This window comes from Lissotriton vulgaris, chromosome 2_1, assembly GCF_964263255.1.
Source record: "Lissotriton vulgaris chromosome 2_1, aLisVul1.2, whole genome shotgun sequence".
In the NCBI taxonomy this organism is placed as follows: domain Eukaryota; kingdom Metazoa; phylum Chordata; class Amphibia; order Caudata; family Salamandridae; genus Lissotriton; species Lissotriton vulgaris.
In genome coordinates, this window is record NC_141687.1 from 471,471,040 (window position 1) to 471,492,207 (window position 21,168).

At 43.2% G+C, this 21,168-nt stretch overlaps 1 protein-coding gene across 4 annotated transcripts in view; it reads right to left on the reverse strand.

Annotated features, from left to right (window-relative positions):
- The window catches only part of STAT1 (signal transducer and activator of transcription 1), a 590,542-nt gene that overhangs the window by 494,931 nt on the left and 74,443 nt on the right, over nt 1-21,168 (reverse strand). For all 4 annotated transcript variants that reach the window (XM_086955384.1, XM_086955383.1, XM_086955382.1 and 1 more), the window contains exons 7-8: nt 19,591-19,682; nt 7,289-7,440 (exon numbers count right to left, since the gene is read on the reverse strand). In XM_086955384.1, the coding sequence (XP_086811510.1) occupies nt 7,289-7,440; nt 19,591-19,682 (244 nt within the window). The remainder of the gene's footprint in view (nt 1-7,288; nt 7,441-19,590; nt 19,683-21,168) is intronic.

The window sequence follows — 21,168 nt, forward strand, 5'->3', positions numbered from 1 at the left end:
AGCTTGCTGGTGTGACCGCACATCCACACAGTAGTGCATGCTGAATGTGTGTGGAGTAGACCAAGTAGATAAATGCCTACCCGATATTAGTTATAGCAATGTTACCTAAAAAAGTCAGAGGTCACATTTGTGTTGGTTGAGCATAAGAGGTCTATGCACATTTGACAAAACACAGGCTATTCTTGGTTTGGAGAGAGCACGGCCCTTGTATATTTTGGAGAAAGAAACAAAGAGCTGCTGTGTTTTAGGGAAAGGTTTTGTTCCGTCAATAGAATACACAAGGGCCCTTTTGACATCTACTGTGTGGACAGCCCTCTCTGCGACTGAATCTGGGTGTTGAAAGAACACCTGGAGTTCAATACCCCTTAGGTAGGAATTTGGGGTTGGTCCTATGGACTACCCTATCTTTCTGAAACTGGTAGAAAGATTCCTCCAGTGCTAGAGTCTGAAGAGAGGGGTGATGGCCACCAGGATGGCAACTTTTCCAGGAAAGGAACTGCACAGGGTACAAGTGAATTGGTTTGAAAGAATGACCCATAAGTCTTGTGAGAATAATGTTGAGGTCCCACACAGTCCCGCTTAAGATCTTCCATGAAGGTTTTACTTACCTTAACCCTCAACAGTGAAGTGTGTTCTCTGTTCTGCAGGTAAGCAGCAACTACGGCTACATGAAGTTTGATGGAAGTATAAGTAAGGTTTGATTTCTGTAAGTGTAGCAAATAACGGACAATGTCTTGGACTGCTGACATGAGCGGGTCGATGAGCCTAAAAAGATATTGCCGAAACTCTTCCATTCATAGCAGGCTGACATTTTAGGCCTGCGCACCTTCCTAAGGATGATTATGAACTCCGGAGGTAGGTTGAGATAGCCAAATTCTACGACCTCAGGAGCCAGATCGCAAGTTTGAGTTGCTTGGTGTTCAGATACTGACTGTGCCTTGCTCTGCCTAAGAAGTTCTATCTGGTTGCATAGCTGAGTCTCATGGGGCACTAGAGACAGGTCTAGGAGTGTGGTGAACAAGAGCTCTCTTGCCCAATGTAGGAGCCACCAGAATGAAAGTGAGGGATGTTTAGTCAAAGCCTCCAAACCACGAATGGAAGAAGCTGGAGAGGTGGATAAGCCTAGGCAAACATTTCTGACCAGTTCATCCATAGTGCATTGCCTGTGGACTGTGAGTGTGGATACCTGCAGGAGAAGTTTGGGCATTTTGCGTTTTCGGTGGTGCGAAGAGGTCTACGTAAGGAAACCCCCAACATTGGAAGAACAGAAGTAGGAACTGTGGGCCGAGTTCCCACTCATGGATTTGTTGATGCATCCTGCTGAGTAGGTCTGCAAAGTCATTGTCCATCCCTGGTAAGTACTCTGCACGTAGATGGACTTTGTGGTGGAGTGCCCACCGCTAAATGCCCTGTGCCAATGTTGATAGAACATGGCAGTCATGTTGCCTGTGTGTATAATGACCACATTAAGCTGAATGTCAGGGATAAAAGCGTTGAGTGTGAGTTGAATGGCCAACAGCTCCAGGTAGTTAATGTGAGGACTCTGTTGATAGGGCTTCCACATACCGTATATAGTCAAATACTATAAATGCACCCCCCAATCCGTGAGAGAAGTGTCCGTTGTGATGGACACCAAAGCATCTGGGTTGTGAAAGGGTCTGCCTGCACAGACTGTTGCTTTTCTACAATTGCGAGAGCAGTGGGTGTAGCCCCAGATCAACACTAAATCCTCCCAGTCACCCTCAGTTTGAAACCATTGCGCAACTAGGGACTCTTTCAACAGACGCATGGTCAACCTGGCATGGGGAACCATGGCAACATAGGAGGCAATCATGCCGAGGAGGCGCATGACAGTCTTCACCATTATTTGGCGATCTGGCTGAAACAGGGAAAGTAACAATAGGAAAGCTTCGACTCATGCAGGGCTGGAATTAGCTTTACCGATGATTGAGTGGAGCACCGCCCCTGAGAAGGGCCTGATCTGAAGTGGCTGGAGGTGGGATTTTCTTTTAACTGATGATGAATCCCAGTCTATAGTGGTCTGTGTGTGAGCCACGCACTCCTGTTTGGCTGCGCTCTTGATCAGCGAGTCTAATAAGGGAGGATGCAGATGCCATACTTCCTGTGATGAGCGGTTTCCACAGCAAGACACTTTGTGAACACCCTGGGGCTTATAGGGACACTGAAGTGTAGCACTCTGAATTGGTAATGGTGGTGATTTACCATGAACCGGGGGTACCAGCGGTGTGCAGGTTGGGTCAAGATGGGAAAGTAGGCGTCCTTTTGATCAAGGGAGGTTCTGAAGTTGGCTTGCTGCAGTAATTGGATAACATTGTGGAGTGTTACCATGGAAGTGCTATGACGGAAAGTATTTGCTGAGGGGCCTGAGATCACGTATGTGGCTGAGAAACCCACCATTCTTGAGGATGAAAAAGTACAGGGAATACACCCTTGTCATGCTGGGATGGCGGCACAGGCTCTAAGGCCCCTTTGTGAATGAGTGACTCTACTTTCTCCTGAAAGAGGCGCTGATGTTCTGGGGAGAGGGTGTGTTTGCATGGTGGGGTGTTTGATGAGTTTGTGGTGAGCTCAAAGCGTTAACACTGACCTATGATGGGGAGGACGCACTGGTCAGAGGTGATTTCTGGCACCTTGGAAGAAACGCCTGTAGACTTCCCCAGACAGGTGTAGTGTGATCCCGAAGGTTGAAGGGGGGGATAAATGTGAGCAAGTCACTGTTTGGTAGGCAGGTTTCCTTGGCGGCACCGCCCTTCCCTCTGCCTCGGAAGTTGTTAGCCCCGTAACCCATTCTAACAAAGCCCCATAAAGGAGTATGCTGACTTTGCTGCCTTTGATAGGAGGTAGAGGCTTCAGGTGGAGGTGGACCTTGCACTGACACAATACTGGGACCTGCAAAAAGAGCCATAGGGAGAATATGTCTTGGAGCGCAAACATGGCCTTGGATGTGTCTGTATCTTTATATATTTTCTCAAGCATTTGGTCAACCTGGAGTTCGAAGAGGTTCTCCCTTTCAAGAGCAGGTGCTATTGCACTTCTGGCTTGAAGCCAGAGACATGTAACCAGGGATGGCGTTAGACAAGCATGCTCAAGTTAATTCCACGTGCAGATGTGGCCATGGCATCTAGGGAACACCAAACAGTGTTATTAGATATAATTTTCCCATTGAAGAAGTCACAGCCTTATTTTTGGGACTGTTCCAGGAGATGTTGGAGAAGCTCCTCATTTTTATTTCACCAATTTCACAACGTAATGGCTGGCTGATTGAACAGCGGTGCATTTGCCAGCAGCATCAACTTTTCTGCACTTCTTTTCCAGGGGTGGAGTGTCACTGATGCCCTGATAGTTAGCATGCTTGCAGGCTGTGTGGACTATCGGGCGGTTTGGGGAAAGCCGCCCTCTGATGTAAAGAGGATCTGAGGGGGAACTTTATACTACTTGTCCACCCTAGGAATGACCATCCTGTGTTTGGATGGTTCCTTGAGTGTTTCAGGAGAGGTCTTCAGCATACCCATACGCGTGGGTGAAAAATGGACAGAGTGCTGTGTGGAGGAGAGCATCTCCACTAAGAAATCCTCATCCTCTTGGATGTCAATGGCCCGATAAACGACCCTGAGATATTAGATAGTGTCATCAGGGGCGACGGCTCGGCAGGATAAAGGCATGTATCAGTGGCCCCATGTAGATCAACATCATAATTGTTGCAGGGGTTATCCTTGGGCTTGGCAAAAAGGGCCATTAAAGTGTCAAACGGACAGGATAGACTACGTCTGAGTGATGAATGTGGGGAACCTCCAGGTGAGTGTGGCGAGGGGTGACCTAGTGGAGGGTCATCTGAAGAGTGTAGAGTGAAATCATGTTTGTGTCAGTATCCCAAGGTCTTCGTGCTCGGCGGACAGACAGAAATTGCAATCCTGATGTAGGTGTGTCCAGGGGTACTTCACTCTACATTGTGAGCAGTATTGAAAAGGGGTCCTTTCCATTACACTGACCACATTCTCGAAGATCAAAGAGAGAAGATGAAGGCCCTAAAAGGGAGGAGCCCGAAGAGGCATCAAGAAGAATCCGGTTGCTCAGGCGACGAAGGTCATAGTGAGCCTGATGATTGTTCAGGCAAGTTTTTTTTCTTCAAAAGGGTAAAGACAAAACAATCAATGGTGAACACCTAGTGCTCTGTTCAAACACATTAAAACCTGATAACAGAAAAAAACAATTTCCACATGTCCAAGCCCAATAGTGATTTTATCCAAATCACTATTAGAAAATCTCTACTCCTTATGTATGAAACTTTTTGATTTATACCTGTGATTCCTAGAGTGTTGCAAAACGACCTAACTCATGAATATTAATGAGGTACGTTTCAGTTTGCGACCCATTAGGAATGCCTGCCATCACAGGGATTGGGCCTGCAGAGGTCAGCAGACTACCAAGTCCTCATGGCCACTATTTGTGCTTTGGTTTTTAACTTTTTTTGCTATCATTCACTACTTTGCAGATAGTTCACACTACATAGGCACTGGATGTGAAGTGCAACTTTAACCACACAAATTTAGGATTATGGAACCTTTGCAAATTTTAATACTCCACAATTTAATCTATGATTTTGAGAAGATTACCCACGTTGATTATTGGTAGGTTTGGTTATACGGTGTTGGGACCAACAAAATTATATTGATGGTGAATCACGTGCACGTAAAATGAATTCTTTCTGTGTTTAGGGTACTATAGTGTAACACTTGATGAACTAGAGGAATTACATGAGTGACCAAGGAACGGTACAAGTACAGTCGTATGTTGGCGTTTCCTACATGGACTTCTTGGATAGTGCTCACTCAATACATTGGTAAGCACTTAATACTTTGTACTTCCTGACTTCTTAGGGTTTAACTTGGTGTGGCACCATGACCAATTGCTTTGGTAGACTCACTGGAAAGGGGGATATGCTTCCCGAACACGCCTTATGTTCTGCCTGCCCACCCATTACTACACATGGCTGTCTACTTCTTGCTGGACTTTATGTAGATGTAGTTAACACTAATCTCTTATTGCTTAAAGAACCTTTTTTGTCTCTCAAAAGGTGGAGCTTAGTCTTTGAATGTCACACATTCTATGGCACTTTCCGTTTCTCTTCACAACCTCTCACAGCTGATTCTTTTTCCATTAAGTAACTGAGTCACCTAAGTGACGCGGGTATACTTCTGAAGAAACCTGTACATGGGGAAATACGTACTTTTTTACAATCAATACTTGTATGTATTTACAGCCCTGAAGAAGCCCATTCTAGGGCGAAACACGATGGCTGTGCCTGCTTGTCGAAGAAACTCAAGAAATAAAGAACCTTCCTATGTACACAAGAACTCAGTGAAAGCACTATTATTGAACATTGAAGCATCCCATATAATTTGTATTGCCTCTCATCTTTCTGTCTAAACTGTATTTAATTTATGTCCATGTGGGAGCGGGTCGTTTGAGGGTGCAATATGTGTGCTGTACTACAGGAGTGACTAAACTGGGTGGCGCAGTGTTTTTGAGCCTTGTTGCCATTCTCTACCTCATACACTTGGATGGGATTAGGTAACCAAACAGGGTATAAATCTGACTATGCTTGACAAGACACTCTCAACCAGTGCCAAATAACTTAAGTGAGTGAATGAAATACCTTTAATTACAGAATATTGAGGGTATATATTTAAAAAGAAAATTGAGGGAAGAGCTTTAAATGATACCTTTTTGTTTCTACACCAATACCCCTTGTACAGCGTACAGACCTTGTACCAAGATTGCAATATGCCAGACTGTTTAAAAGGGCTGACCTAGGCTTGGTAAACAGGTTAGGCCTGTTTAAATGTTGCGTACAGTCAGAACCACATGTTTAAGCTTTCTGCCCCGGATATGGAGCACAAGGTATGATGCGGTTTCTTTCTGCAGCTTCCATTCTACCAATGCTTGCTATCTCAGAAAGCCTTCCACCACTATACTCCTAAAAATCTGCATGAAAAAATTGACCTTAACATTCTTTCTTCCTTCAGAGTGACCTTCTTTTACCTTCCTTCCACTGCATACCTTTTCTTTCAGAGTATGGCCTCCACCTAGTCTTATGCCTGTCTGCCTCAATCCTTTTTATTGTGATAATGCAATTGACGGATACCTCTTTTCATATATATCACACCTCTCGTCTTTAAAACCCTATCCCTGTAATCTAACTTTACCTAATCTCCACCAGCCTATCTATCTCAACAACCATTCACCTGAAACCACATAGTCCCAACTAATGAGCATACCTACTTGGTATTAATACAATCACAAAGTAACTGGAGTAAAATCAGGCAATCTTTTCTCGAGAGAACATGACTCATTACAATAACCAAGAATAAGTACTATGATTGACTACGAACCGTGGGTACTGGTACTCACCGTAAACGTGCTTCAACTCCTCATCAGGGGTAGCAAGCGCTATATAAATGTAATTACAACTACAATACACTTGCTATTAACTAGCAGTATGTGAATACCAAGACAAATGTAAACTTACACAAAAGTGTAACTTTACCTTTGTGAATCAGGCCCCGAAGAGTTCTCCGTCCCAACTGTGGAGTCTCTGCAGTCGCAAACGTACTATTAACTCATTGTTTGCGAATACCAAAAAAAAAAACTGTACACATATAAATGTGTATGTTTTCCTTTGTGAATCAGGCCTTTGATGCATCTTCTAGATATCTATTGGTAACATTCTCGTCTAGTAACATCAGATAGGTCTGGTGTGTCAAGACCATGCATTTTGAGAAATCAGGGGAATAGGTAGAAATGGGTTATAGTGCAGTCATGCAGCTTGTAATGTATATGAAGAACATTCAAAACTGAGTGGAACGAAACAATATAAATGGCTATAGAATGAACATAAAATAAGTAGTCAGAGAAACACAGATACAAGTGAAAAACACATCAGTTGGAGTACAGTTTCCAAATCCTTTTGAAGGCCGAATAAAGGAGCCCTGCACATGGAGTTCTCTAGGCGACGTCTGCAAAGTTATTCAATACATTTAGAATCGTTAGGGGTAAATACTGTCTAAGTTAAGACTAGTGTGACACATTTCACAAATTTTGTTTGCGTCTGTTTGCTTAAGTGAAATTATCTTTGGTTGCACGTGTGAGGTCCTTTTTATATTAATAATAAATATTGATGCAAAAAAATTAACGTTAAATTACTTCCAATTCTGAAAGCATCATTTAAATCAGTTGCCCTGGTTTGTCGCCAGATAGCACAACTTACCAGTTTTGCAACTGGTCCAGACAAGCATTGGGTGGCCCTCCGATGCAGGAAATTTGCTGTCTTTGCTTCCAGTCAACCAATTCATCATTAATTAAAGCATATTGTGTCTGGTCGGTAACCTGTAGCAGATCAGCTATTTTCTGTATGACGTCCTGGTTAAAATAGTAAGTGGTTAAATGTAAATTAAATTGCAGCCGTGTTCTACAAAGCACAGTTGTACTTTGTATTGTGTGTGCTTTTGTGTGCGGTACAATTTAAAAAATAAAAACATCTCAGCAGTGTACATTGACAAAAAAAAACCTACCAGGATATAACCATGCTATACAAACATTTGTTTGGTTTCATTGAGATTGCTCCACATGCGTTGTACATTCTAAAGCCCTTTGTGGGAAAGCACTCTGTTTCACCAGCTGAAACCAATAGTTACGCCTCCTGTATTATAACAGTTGTACATGGGTTAAAACTTCCGCTACCCATTACTATTAATTCTGGACTTGGCAGCCTATCATCTTAGTTTATAAGGCTTGGCATTTAAAAACATAATGTAAAAAACAATCACCTCAAAGAAAACGTATCGTTTTCTGGCTGGAAAGGGAGCAAGATAACAAAAAAAAAAAAGTGTCTTTGTAGTTTGGAGAGATAATAGCATCCAGTCATCTGTTTGGGTGCTTTTACAACAATACTAAAAATGCTTTGTAAACATGACAATTTAATTTCTATAGATCATATTTTAGAAGTCTGTCACTTAATCAAAAAGATGTCTTTAAAGTACAAGAGAACACCTATATCTAACGATATAATAATAATAAAATGCAAGAGTGACAACACAGTGCAAAAGAGCTTGTATCAAATAAAAACATCACAGCGTAACAGAATATATATGTATTAAAAATGATTAGGAGACAAGTACAGAAAAAGAAAAGATTAGACAATATAAGAATGTTTTCTGGATACAGCAAGAGTCTCTCATCCTTCTTAGGCAAGCACGAAGTGCCAATGGCCAGACACCCTTCATCCCTAAGGTAAAATTACACAATCTACTCCTTGGCTTGGATACAATTGCTACGCCAGATTTAGACATATATAAGAAATGTTGCAATTGAATATACCATCAATCTATTAATAACAGTACTAAGCATCCTAAAATCCTCCAGGTGCCGTCTGATATCCATCTAGCTTTTTGAGAGCCATAGGCCGGACAGGAGAATAATGTATAAATGAGTGACTCAGATGCTCCTGCCCGGGCAGGACAGATGTCGCCCCGTGGTGGAGCTGTCAACCACTTGCATCAGAACTTTTTTGTAGGGAGTTATTTATATCTAAATTGGATATACAATTTACAAGCTAGTACCAAGGGCATGGTTTAAAATCTGTAAACTTCCTGGTAAATCATCTCTTGCAATTTATAATAATTTGGATAGCCACAAAGTCCCAATGTATTTCCTTTAGGTCTTCTTTTGATACTGAACCAATTTCGTCTGGGGATAACTAAAATCTCTCCAATCTCAATTTTCTCGATAGCCCACCCTGGCGACATAAGATCTCTTGGACCTACGTGGTATGGTTCAATGACTGAGGATCATAACCGATACCAACAGATAAGAATTCCGCACTCGACCGTCTGAGTTATTCCCCTTGCAGTGTCCTTAAATCTCACTACGCCACTGCTCCCTCCCCTCTTTACTACAACTCTTCCTTCAACTAATTTGACCTATCATGTCCTCCCACAATTGTGCTCCTACTTCCCTCCTCCTTCCCTCTCTCCCCTCTAAACACCGCTCCCTCACCAAACACGGCCCCAACTCCTGTACCATTCCTTACCCTCCCAACCGTTCCAAAAATGCCAAGAAAAAGCTTCAACATAAACTACTTATACAGCACCCTGAAACCCTTACTGTTGACCCTTACTGTTGGCAACTACCACAGCCTCACCTTCGCCATTAACACTAATTATATCTTCTACTCCAAACGCCCTTCCAAATGGAAAAGCACCTTGCTACACCACCTCCCTATTTCTAAATCGTTTAAAATTCCTTATGGTTTTTAAATTTTCACCACCCCTTCTCCACTTTTCCTTGGTGAAATTGACATTTTCATTTTCAAAACAGGTATCATCTTGATACAAGCCTCCGAACACCATCTCACTATTTTTGAACATCACTTCAACACCCTCTCTCACCAGATTTCCCTACCAACTCCTCTCCCTACACCTGCTCAACCCTAAGACCCCTCATTGCTCTCTCCTGACTCCCCTACATCAACCCCACCACACAATTACTCCAAACCTCAATGACATACCCCTCCCACTGAACGCCATGCTACCGCACTCTCCTGTCCTCATCCCCCACATCTCACCTAAATCGGTTTCCATTCCTCAAATCACCTAGTCCACTAATGCTCGTCTTTCCTTAACCCCTTTTCATATCCCAACCTTTCCTTCTCTCCCCCAACGCTGCCCCTAGCTCCAACCTTGACCCCCACCTCAACCCTTCCTCCATCTCAACACACACGTTCGCACACTCTCCCCCAACTTCACCCCTAGCCCCAATCATGATCCCCATCTCAGCCCTTCCTCCATCCCAACATATACCATCTCGCACACTCCACCTAGCTACTACACTCCCTCCTTCCCTTTCTCCTTCCTCACAGAACCCCACTCCAACCCCCAACCCTCCTACTATTTTTCCTCACTCACCGTCCTCCATTTCCCCTCACCAGGCCTCCACCTCCTCAAGCTCAGCATTACCCCTATCCCCCGCCCCTCGCCCTTTGCCCTCTCTGACCTCCTCTCGGCCTCCCACAGACTCTCACCTCACCCCTTCCGCTGCTCTTGCCCCTACACCATCCCCTCCCTCTCTCAACCCTAAACCTACCCCCCCAGCTAATTATGACCATACTCCCTCCCCTCCCCCGCCCCTACCTTATCCCACCTTTTTTTTTTAACTCAGACTCTTTGTAACATTGAACACAATATCTTCACCTTGACTACTGAATTTATTAGACTTAGGGAAGAGTTCAAAAACTTCAAATCCCCTAAACATAGAACCTCCTCATGGGCCTCTTAAGACTATGGCCCTAGCAAATACCTGTATCCCAAACGGTGGAAATCCACCCCCTTTCTCAACCGCTCACACAGACCTCTACGCACCATAAATGACTACTCCGCCTCCAACCTAGCTGACATCTGCGACTCATACCGTAATAAGCCCACCCTCAAAGATTCTTCCATCCCTCAATCAAACACCCCTATTATTATAGGGATCAGCAGAGTCCACTCTCCTCCTGAATCCAACCTAACTGACATCTGTGCCCCTTACCCTAATAAGCCCTCTCGCAAGGAGTCTACCTTCCCTCAATCAAACATCCCTGTTTGATTGAGACGCCCCCCAAACTCACCACCATCCCTCCATGCCCTCCCCCTAACTCTAACCCTAATCCCCTGTCCTGCATACTCATGAACCTCCGCACAGCTGTCAGACATGCAACCAAAATATCCGAAAACATCCTTTGTGAAGATATAGACATCGCCTTTCTCACAGAAACCTGGCTCAATGACCACTCAACCCCCTTCCTTGACCTACTAATCCCCCTGGTGGTCTAGCAATCATTTTTAAAAAAGAACTCCAAATCTCCCAATGCTAGATTACGGACTACACAACCTTTGAATATCTTGGCGCAGAACTTAATTCAAAGGGCTCACCTCCAATACGACTTCAAAATATCTGCCACCCTCCTGGTGAACCTCTGCCCTTCGCTGAAGAACTATCTGACCTCCTTGCGCAATCACTACTTTCTAACTCCAAAAATCTAATTCTTGGTGACTTTAACCTTCACTGGAATGAACCTGATGATCCCACTCTCATCCTTCTCTCTAATCTTCTAGAGATTAGTGACCTCAAGCAACTCTGCCACTCCTCGACACACACCAAAGGGGCTACTCTCGATGCTATCTTCGCAAATGAGGACTAAGCCTCCCTATCCAACATCATTCCCACTGATTGGTCTGACCACCACCTCATATTGTTCAAAATCTCCCCACCCGCCCCGACCAGAAATAACAAAACTAAGATTACGACTATTAATCTTAAGCAAATCCCTCCAGGTACACTTGAGTCTAAACTCCAAGCTCAATTCAGTCTCACCCCACCCTCTCTCAATGCAAATGAACTCACAGAGCACTACAACAGATCAGCCTCTGAGGTCTTAGACCAACTCGCCCCTCTCACAACTAAAACACTGAAAAATATTCCCTCCAAATCCTGATTTACCTCAGACCTCAACAATAAAAGACGCTCACTTAGACTCGCTGAAAGAACATGGAGAATTCACCCCGCCCCTGCCCACCTAATCCTCCTTAGAAACGCTATAGCTACCTACAAAAACACATTTTCTCTGAAAAGGCTTCCTTCTTCCACGCACAACTCTCCAGGGCAAAGAACCGACCCAGAGAATTATTCAACATTGTTAGAAACCAAACATCCATGGCCCCCCCAAACCTTCTTGCATCCACCAACAAATGTGCTGAAATTGCAAGCTTTTTTTGCGCAAAATTGATAAATCCTTCCTACACAGCCCCCCCAACCTCCCAATGTCCTCCTGATGGGACTCGAATTCCACTTTCCCTCATACCCCTACCCCTCACACCGTTCCTTTTCCTACCCTCACCCACCCTACCTGAAGTTAGCCCCACTGAACCTCTGCTTAAAAACAATGCCTCTTGGCATAATTTCAATCCTGTATCAGAAATAGAAGTCTTTAACATCATATCCAAACTTAAACCATAGTCTCATACAAAAGACCCACTGCCATCCCCCCTGGTCCATGAACTAAAGCACATCATTGCCCCTTACTGGACCAGTATAATCAATTCCTCTCTTTCCACAGTGTGCGTCCCAGTTTCCCTCCAGCTTGGCCAGATCACACCCATTCCTAAAAACCCCAAAGCCGACCCTAATGACCCTAATAACCTCCGCCCCATCTCTAACCTCCCCTTCCTCTCCAAGGCCCTCGAAAAATATGCCCTTCTCCAATTAGATGAACACATTGACTCCTTCAACCTACTCGACACTCTTCAATCCGGTTTCCACAAAGGTTGCAGCACAGAAACAGCACTGCTTACTATAGTAGATGATCTCCACCTCGCCCTAGATAAGGGAGAGTCCTGCATACTCATTCTTCTCGATCTTACAGCTGCATTTGACACAGTAAACCACTCAACCCTTAAATGGCGCTGTCCTTAATTGGTTTACCACCTACTTCCAACACAGAACTCAACAAGTTAAAATACAAAACCACCTCTCCTCCCCCACACCTGTATCCCTTGGTGTCCCACAAGGATCAATTCTCTCTCCCGCACTTTTCAACCTCTTTATGGTACCCCTGACCCTCATACTCAAACAAGCCGGAATAAATAACCACCTATTAGCTGATGACACCCAACTGTACTATAACATTAAATCACACGTCGATATTCTTCACCTCAACTCTGCCCTAATCAAGATTCAAGCTTGGTTCTTCTCCAATCACCTTAATCTCAACCCCAGCAAGACTGAAACCATGCTTTTTACTCCTAAAAACAATCCTCTCACCATTCAATCTTGTATCTCTGACCTTAATGCCCTCAACTGCTCTCTTTCCCTTGCTGAATCAGTTAAATCTCTTGGCATCACCATTAACAGAGAGCTAACGCTCAATTCCCAAATAAAAAACTTGGCAAAGGGAGCACCTCCCACACTCCGGCATATTAAAAAAATCAAACTGTTTATCCTCGCTGAAGATTTCAAATTGATTGTCCAATCTTTAGTCCTCACGAAAATTGACTAAAGAAATGCCTTAATCGCAGGAACGCCCAAAATTCACCATACCCCCCTTAAATCCGTCCTCAACTTAGCGGCTAGGCTCACTTTGGACTGCAAACGCTTCGATCACATATCACCTGCACTCAAGGCCCTTAATTGGCTTCCTATTGAAGGACGTTCCTCCTCTAAAATAGCCTGCATTACCTATAAAGCCCTCTACCAAAAAACCCCATCTTATCACTCAAATAAACTCAAGAAAGCGGGTTGCGCCTGCCAGCTGAGAAGCACAAACTCCCTTCTCCTTTTCCCCCTGCTTTTAAAAAAAACAAACCTCAAAATCCCGCTCCTTCTCTTGAAAGGCCCCCAGCATCTGGAATGCCCTGCGTAAAAATCTACGAGAAAGCCCCTCCTATCTCAACTTAAAAAAAGACCTTAAAACACACATGCGCAGCAAATACTGCGGGTCTTAAGCCCTTGTGTACTACACTTATTACGCCCTCCCTTTCCCCAATTTTCTCTGCCCCACTCACCTCATACCCCTCCTTCCTCCCCCTTCTACTCCTTAACTTAAACCTATCCCCAAACCATATATGCCCGGCCCATTAAATTTACGAGAAAACCCCTCCCTTCTCAATCTCTCTCCACACTTCCCAACTCACCCCCTCCTTAAAATCCCTTACCCGTAACTTCGCAACTCAATTCAACTCTCATCTCACCTTATTCATGCACCATACCTGCCAGCCTGAGTCTGTTAAATTAACCTAGCTGAATGTGTATAGTATAATAATAGGTTACGACATCCTCTTAATGTTATATCTTCTTGCTGATCAGCATTTATCTGATCTCTCCTATAACCTTTACGTTCATTATGTTATTTCTGTGTACTTTACCGGATTGCTTTTTTGATACACTTGTCCTTTATTCTTGAATATCATACCTACTATGTTAAGCGCTCTGATACCCTTGGGTGAAGCCAGCGCTATATAAAACTTCAATAAATAAATAAAAATGCTGCCCACTGCAGGACCACCGAAACTTGTATTAAGGCCCTTAGCCTATATGAGTTTCTGAAAAACTCTCAATAACCAGATATGGTTGTATCTCTGGTCTGCATGAATACACTATATAAAAATCGCCAATATTACAAACGGTTAACCGTTTTTTATCTTTTGGTCTTTACTCATGGTAATTATTATCAATGTATATTAGTTCACCTAGTATGTTCCATATATTGTATTGGAGCATTGAAAAAAATTCAATACCTTTACTATCAATCTTGTGTTGGGGCTTCCATACGATTTGCCATACACTACAAAATGGCCACATTCTTTACTTATGAAACCTGGATGACTTTTCATTATGTAAACACATTGCGATTTCGACATGTACGGCATAAATATACTTCTGGAAATTTGAGAAGCACTGGAGGCTTTTATAGGGACATCATGTATTTTCTGTGTTGCATATTTTTCTGAAATAAATGATCTAGTGAGAGGTTATAACCTCTGAAGCACACCATTACAAGATGGTGATCATTATAGGGGCAATTTACGGCGCACGCTGAATGAAATTGCTTACAGCTGTGAGCTTGGGTGGGTTATTTAAACGCTGTCATTTTCACATGTCTCTAGCAAGTAAAATGCCGCCGTGACGTTGGATCGCTTCACAAGGGTGCTGGACTCGAAGTAAGTTTTTGGGTGCTGGGGCAGGGCTCTGCTTCTTATTTGTAAAAGTGGTATTGCGGAATATTAAAATACGTGTATGTTGTTCTCGTTTTTAATATAATAGTCCACCTTTGGATCAAACGGTTCTTTACTTTGGTGACCGTGATTCACTAAATTTCTTGACATGGAATTTATAATTTTGTTATACAATGGGTTCGCCACATACTGTGCGAATCACGGACTTTGAGTGGCCCCTGCATGTTTTCCTGTAGGATTTTTCTAAAAATAACAAAACCTTTAGTAAATCCGCTCGTGTAAATTTTGTTCATAACTTTATTTAAGCCAAAATCTGCCTTGTATTAAGTGCCCTATATATTTTGGGTACCGTGTCTTGCATCGGCATGTACCATTGTTCATCATAAATGGTGGAAACTGAGATTTGTTTGTGCCCTCTTGACGTCTCCATGTCTTTACATTTTGCTGTTAATCTTAAATCGGCGGTCTATTTCTATAGTATCATGAGTCCCTCATGAGACTCACTTGTGAATTTGCTCTTACAAAGCGTTAAGCCCATTTATTTTTATAATTCGTTTGTGTATTAAGATTCTCACCAGTACCCCTTAATAAAATGCTGTTTTTAATGAAGAACTATATGTATGGGCCTTATAAAAATAAGTGTATTCTGAGCAAATCCTTTGATATTTCATATTTGATCCAGCCACAATGGTTCCGTCAAGTAAATTCGGCACTAAACCAGTTCTTGTGGGCGGGGGGAGCCGTGAGAGTAGCCCTACGTACGTGTTTTCTGTCTACGTACTGCGGAGGGCTTGCGATGTCTGATATTCTATCCTATTACCAGGCGTACCACCTCCTTATCCTAAATGAATGGTGGTATGGGGATAGAGGAGACCCGGCATACGCCCTCAAGAGATACCTCATGGAACCGAACACGTTGCATACCATTCTTTACTCCGAACGGCTGAGGAAGGGATTACCCAGGGCCACCCAGGTGGTATTCCAGATTTGGAGGCAGACACTGCGCCGTATGGGTTGGTGGGGTAGGCTGACGGAGGAGACCCCGCTCTGGCACAACGGTCGATTGCCGGCGCTAATGGAGCTGGAGGGCTTCCGAGGCTGGGACTCATAGGGATCTCCACTCTAGGCCACGTCCTAAAAGGTACAACACTCAAATCCTTTCAGGAACTCAGTGAGGAGTTCCATATGCCCCGAACGCAGTTTTTCAAGTATTTGCAGTTCCGCCATGCCATTACACCTGCTCTGGAGGGCTTGGACTCTTTGCCGGAGTTTAGCCCAATAGAGGCCAAACTTTCGTGGGAGACCTGGAAGACAAGAAAATATCCTGCATCTATCAAACCTTAGTCACACACTGTTCCTCTTCACTACAGAAACTGAGGGATGCTTGGGAAAGAGATGTGGGGGAACTGGAGGAAGAGGATTGGCGGAAGGCCCTTGAGGCCCCAAGAGGGGCGGCCATTGCTGTGCACCTGCGCTTTATCCAATTTAAATACCTACACAGGGCTTACTACACCAGGGAAAGACTTTGGCGTGCTGGATTGATTGAGTCCCCTGAATGCTTGCGCTGTGGACATGCGCTGGGCACATTCTTACATACAGTGTGGAGCTGTGGCGGTTTGCTAGATTCTGGACAGGAGTGTGGGACTGTTTGGCTGAGGTGTTGGGTTGGGACCTCCCGCGCACTCCCAAATTGGGGCTTCTCCACGTCTTTGATGGAGTGGGAGGCAACATCTACAAGAGACATCTGCTCAAACTGGGCCTAGTGGTTGCGAAGCGGGACGTGGCTCAGGCCTGGAAGGACCCCAGGCTCCTAAGATAGGGGTGTGGTAAAGAGGGCCTAGATTTTTGCATGGGGTTAAGAGAGGCCAATTTTCGAAGCCAGAGGCTGCCCTAGGAAGCATTACAAAATATGGAAGAGGTGGGCAGACTACAGGGCCATATGGCTGGAACCGCCAGCACTGCCAAGAGACACTGACAGACTGTTGTAGAGGGGTTCTAAGGGCGTCATGCCATGTACAGCACTATATATGTTACTTGTTATTTCTTTGCAGGATGTAGATGACACTGTGCCAGGGGGAGAAGGGGTGGATCCGGGTTGGGGGGAAGGGTAGTGGTGGGAAAAGGTTTAGATGGGTCGGGAGTTAAGGGTGTTGTTGTATGATAAAATATGGATTGCTGTATTTGATGACAAGTGCTTGCTTGCAGCCCCTCCGGGGTACGGAGTGCTGCTAACTACTGATTATGTGCGATCTATCAATAAAAAGAGCTTTGAAAAAAAAAAGATTGCTATGAGTCAATACTCAAAATTGTGCCCTGTATGGGCCTCTTTTACCTACAGCTGACACTCACATCAATCAAATTAATTTGTGCTTACAGTCCCCATTGTGATGGTGCACCGAATCATTGGCTATACAAAATAACACATTTAACAAAAACACACATGTGTGAAAAGGAAGACATACGAACAAATCGCGGCCTTCATAGGCAAATAGTCCATTGCTATTACATCATTGCGCCACCTTAGACGTTGGTGTGAGTCAGTATACAAAATTATGCCCTGTATGGGCCTTTCAACAACTGTATCAATCGTTGATTATTTTTTAATTGACACTTACATTGATCAAGTAAATTTGTCCTTACAGTCCCCATTGTAATGATGAGCAACTGTTTAGCACCCATGGGGTGCGAGTTCAAATCTCAATTATATATCTTGCCTCCAGCTGTCGCAACAACTTGACTATCGCCTCCCCTCTCTTTCACTGGGACCTGAACCAGATAGAAATAACGTAACGTATCCCTTCTGGAATTATATGCTTCAGCAAAGTGTCTGACCCAGGGATAAGAATTGTCACGATTGGTTATTGCCCGTGTGTGCTCCAATACACAGTTCTTCGCTGGATGGATTGTACTTCCAATATATTGGAGACCACATGGACAAACCAAACAATACACTACAATATTTGAATTGCAATTGAGAAATTTACAAATATTGTTTGACTTTCTTCCCTGGAACTGAGTATTCCTTTACCTTGATGCTAATTTTGCACGCCTTGCAGGTGGGGCAGGGATAGAACTCTGTGATAGGTAATGTCCTGGCTGCTGCCTCTTCTGTGAAGTGGCTTTGGACTTAAATGTCCTTTTAGTGATACTTTCTTCCTATATGTGATATCAGGTCTACTTGGCAATAGCACACAATCTGTCTGCAGAACTTTCCAATTCCGCTGGACAAGATCCCTGATCTTATGTGACTCGGCTGAAAAGCTGAGAATCAACCTAACAACTGATGTATCATCATCCGTGTTAGGAATTTCTGCACTGAATTTGATTTTACTACATATTGGTTGTAGACTGCAAGTATTATTATCTACGGTTTTAATATTAACAGCCTTGAGAAAGTCTTAGCGAATATACACCAGAGACAAAACAACTGTGGGAAGGAGTTTGAAATGCAGTTTCAGAAATGATCACAATCCGAACATTGGAAATGGGCTAATCCGGACATTTGCACAACACATATCTAAATTTACTTTTTGAATAAAGTTTTTGGGGCGAGTACTCGGCCTAATGAATGTCAAATGATACATTTATATGTGTGGAAGCTCTTAACAATAAACATTTGGTTCATGATGCTTCTCCGGATTGTGTGCCAACTCTCAGCAGGAGGTCCTTATAGCTTAGAGTCTATGAAGAACACACCTTTTGTAATATTCAAGGTGTACTACGTTCACTTTCCCCTTTGTTACCCAAATACATTTTTTGCAACTCTTGCTCACCACTGGATTAACGCTAAAAAAGCAAGCATTTGCAATGCAATCGGTCTCACCTTTGGGACCGTACTTGTATTTAGCAATGCAGCACATTAGCCTGGGTGCTGTAACATTTACTGTTCTTTAACATGGAGGGAAAGTAAGCACCACATTGCGTGCCACGTCAGGTATGGGAACACCTGGAGAGAAATATTGCCTTTCAGCGGGAAATAGTATCGTCCAAAGCTGTTTTTAATATAAAATGAGGGCCTTCGGTGGTCACATCACTGAAAATACAAGATTTGAAAATAAAATTGTCTGAGGGTGCTCTGGGAAGACAATTTTTATGGACTGGAATCTAGAGAATGCTAAAGTGATTCTGGTATTTTACTGACCTCTGCTGGTCGTTTTCGATCAAGAAAGTCAAATAGAGGCAGTTGAGCAAGCAGAAAGCAATTCTGGTGTTTGACATCTACTGGGAGTTTTCTATCAAGACAGTTGAATAGAGACACTTGACCTGAAAAAAAGTCTCTAAGTGGAAGCAGACAAGTCCTAGGGATTATCTCCTGAGCCCACAAAGTACATACACATATCAGTATATACTAAAGTATATACAAGAGGTCTCGTATGCTCGACCTAAACAAGGGTTTCTGGTAGAATTTTTGCTTTGTTGCTGCAAGAGGTTTTGTTGATTTAGTATAGTTTCATTAAATATACCTAAACATATTATGTATGGCTGTACCGACAACATGCAAGTGAAAAACGAGGAGAGATAAGTATAAGTGAACATTGCTTTTGTTTGCAATTTGTATGTCATGCATTTTATTCCAATGCACCATCAAACACTGTGGTTTTGTTGCTCTCTGAATGCTGCACTCTTTGTTGCTCCCATACCAGATATGATACCTTCAGTAGGATCAAAGGACCATGTTTACCCAACACTTTGGATTGAGCTTGCAACAGTGTCTAAAAACACATTAACTTTTTAAGACCGTTGAGAAGCAACAGGCTTACTGTATAGTTTCAAATGAACACAGTATGTACACACAGAATCTCACCAATCTCTTTTCATGCATGGACAGGAACAATTTGTCGATCACCATTTGTTCTTGTTTGAGTTCATTCTGTGGCAGCCCACTGGATTCATGCTCTGTTAAATAAATCAGTACATTGATTTATTAAGAAAATCAAAGGCCAAACCATACCTAGTGATATAATCTGCAAGTTAAAAGCTCATGCGAGCGAGACAGAATATAGAAACTCAGGGAATCTTATTTCAGAGTACCTGAATTTACACAAGTTGCTTAAGCCCAACAGAGTGGGTAATGTTCATCACAGTTTGAGCGAAAATGGTGATTGCATTCAAATTTTAAGTAGAACAGGTGCAGTGGTACTGCACTTCGACCAGCATAAATTTACCTAGTAAAAACCTTATTGAATTTTTCAAGTAAGAATTTGGTAAAACATGTAGTGTGACCACATTATGCCCCAATCTTGGGTATGAAACGCCTTTAGTGTAAATTCAGCACCTAACATAAGGAAAATGCTACTTACCCTGTATGCATCTGTTCTTGGCATGTAGAGCTGTAGCTTCACATGTTTTGCATAAGTCTGCCATCTACTGTTAGGTCCGAATGTTTGCACTTTGAATATCTTCGAGAAAGTATTTTCCAGTCACGAGGTAGGTGACTCTTCCTTTCGGAGATAGTGCGCATGGGCAATGACTCCATTGTTAGATTGGTTCCCCGCAGAGGGTGAGAATGCAGTTAGCAAGAGTAGAATAGAGATGTCCATATGTATGCATGTAAGTAAGATATTACTGCAACAGATAAAGTTACCTGCGGAGGTGGGTGGGTGCATGTGAATCTACAGCTCTACATGCCAAGAAAAGATACATACTGGGTAAGTAGCATTTTCCGTTCGAGGCACATGAGCTGTAGATCACATGCTTTGCATAGACTATATAGCAGTAATCTCCCTAAGAAGTGGCTAACCTGTAGCTGTTACAGTGGTTTGAAAGAGTGTACGTAGAACTGCTTGGACTACATTAGCTTGTTGTCTTACAAACACATCTACACAATAGTGTTTTGTGAATGTGTGAGGTGTAGACCATGTTGCAGCTTTACAGATGTCCGCTATGGGAATTGTTCGCTCTTGAGGGGAGGGGGGAATTGTTAAAGTCCTCTTTGCTTTTGCATAGCATGTCTGAATACATTTGACTATCCACTGTGCAATACCGGATTTAGAACTGGGGTAGCCTTTGTGAGGTGGAGCAAAAGCAACAAAGAGTTGGTTAGTTTTCCGAAAACGTTTTGTCCTTCTTCAAAATAGAATACCAAATAGGTTACAAAAGATACCAAATGGGTATGTTTTTCTTGGCATGCTTAAAAAAAGTTTTGCCATGATCTGCAGCTGAATTAACTTAGGCATACATTTCATGAACATAATATGTGAGCGAGTAGGGATCACTCATGCTCCTGACGAGAAAGCCATGGAGATGGCTTTTGAAACATGTTGGCCGGGTAGGAGGCAACTCATAACAGTATACCCATAAATTTCCCCATTTACAATGTTTCCAGTTAGGGAAGCGGATAAAGTCTATTTTTTCCACTAACCAGGATTTTTTTTTTAAATTG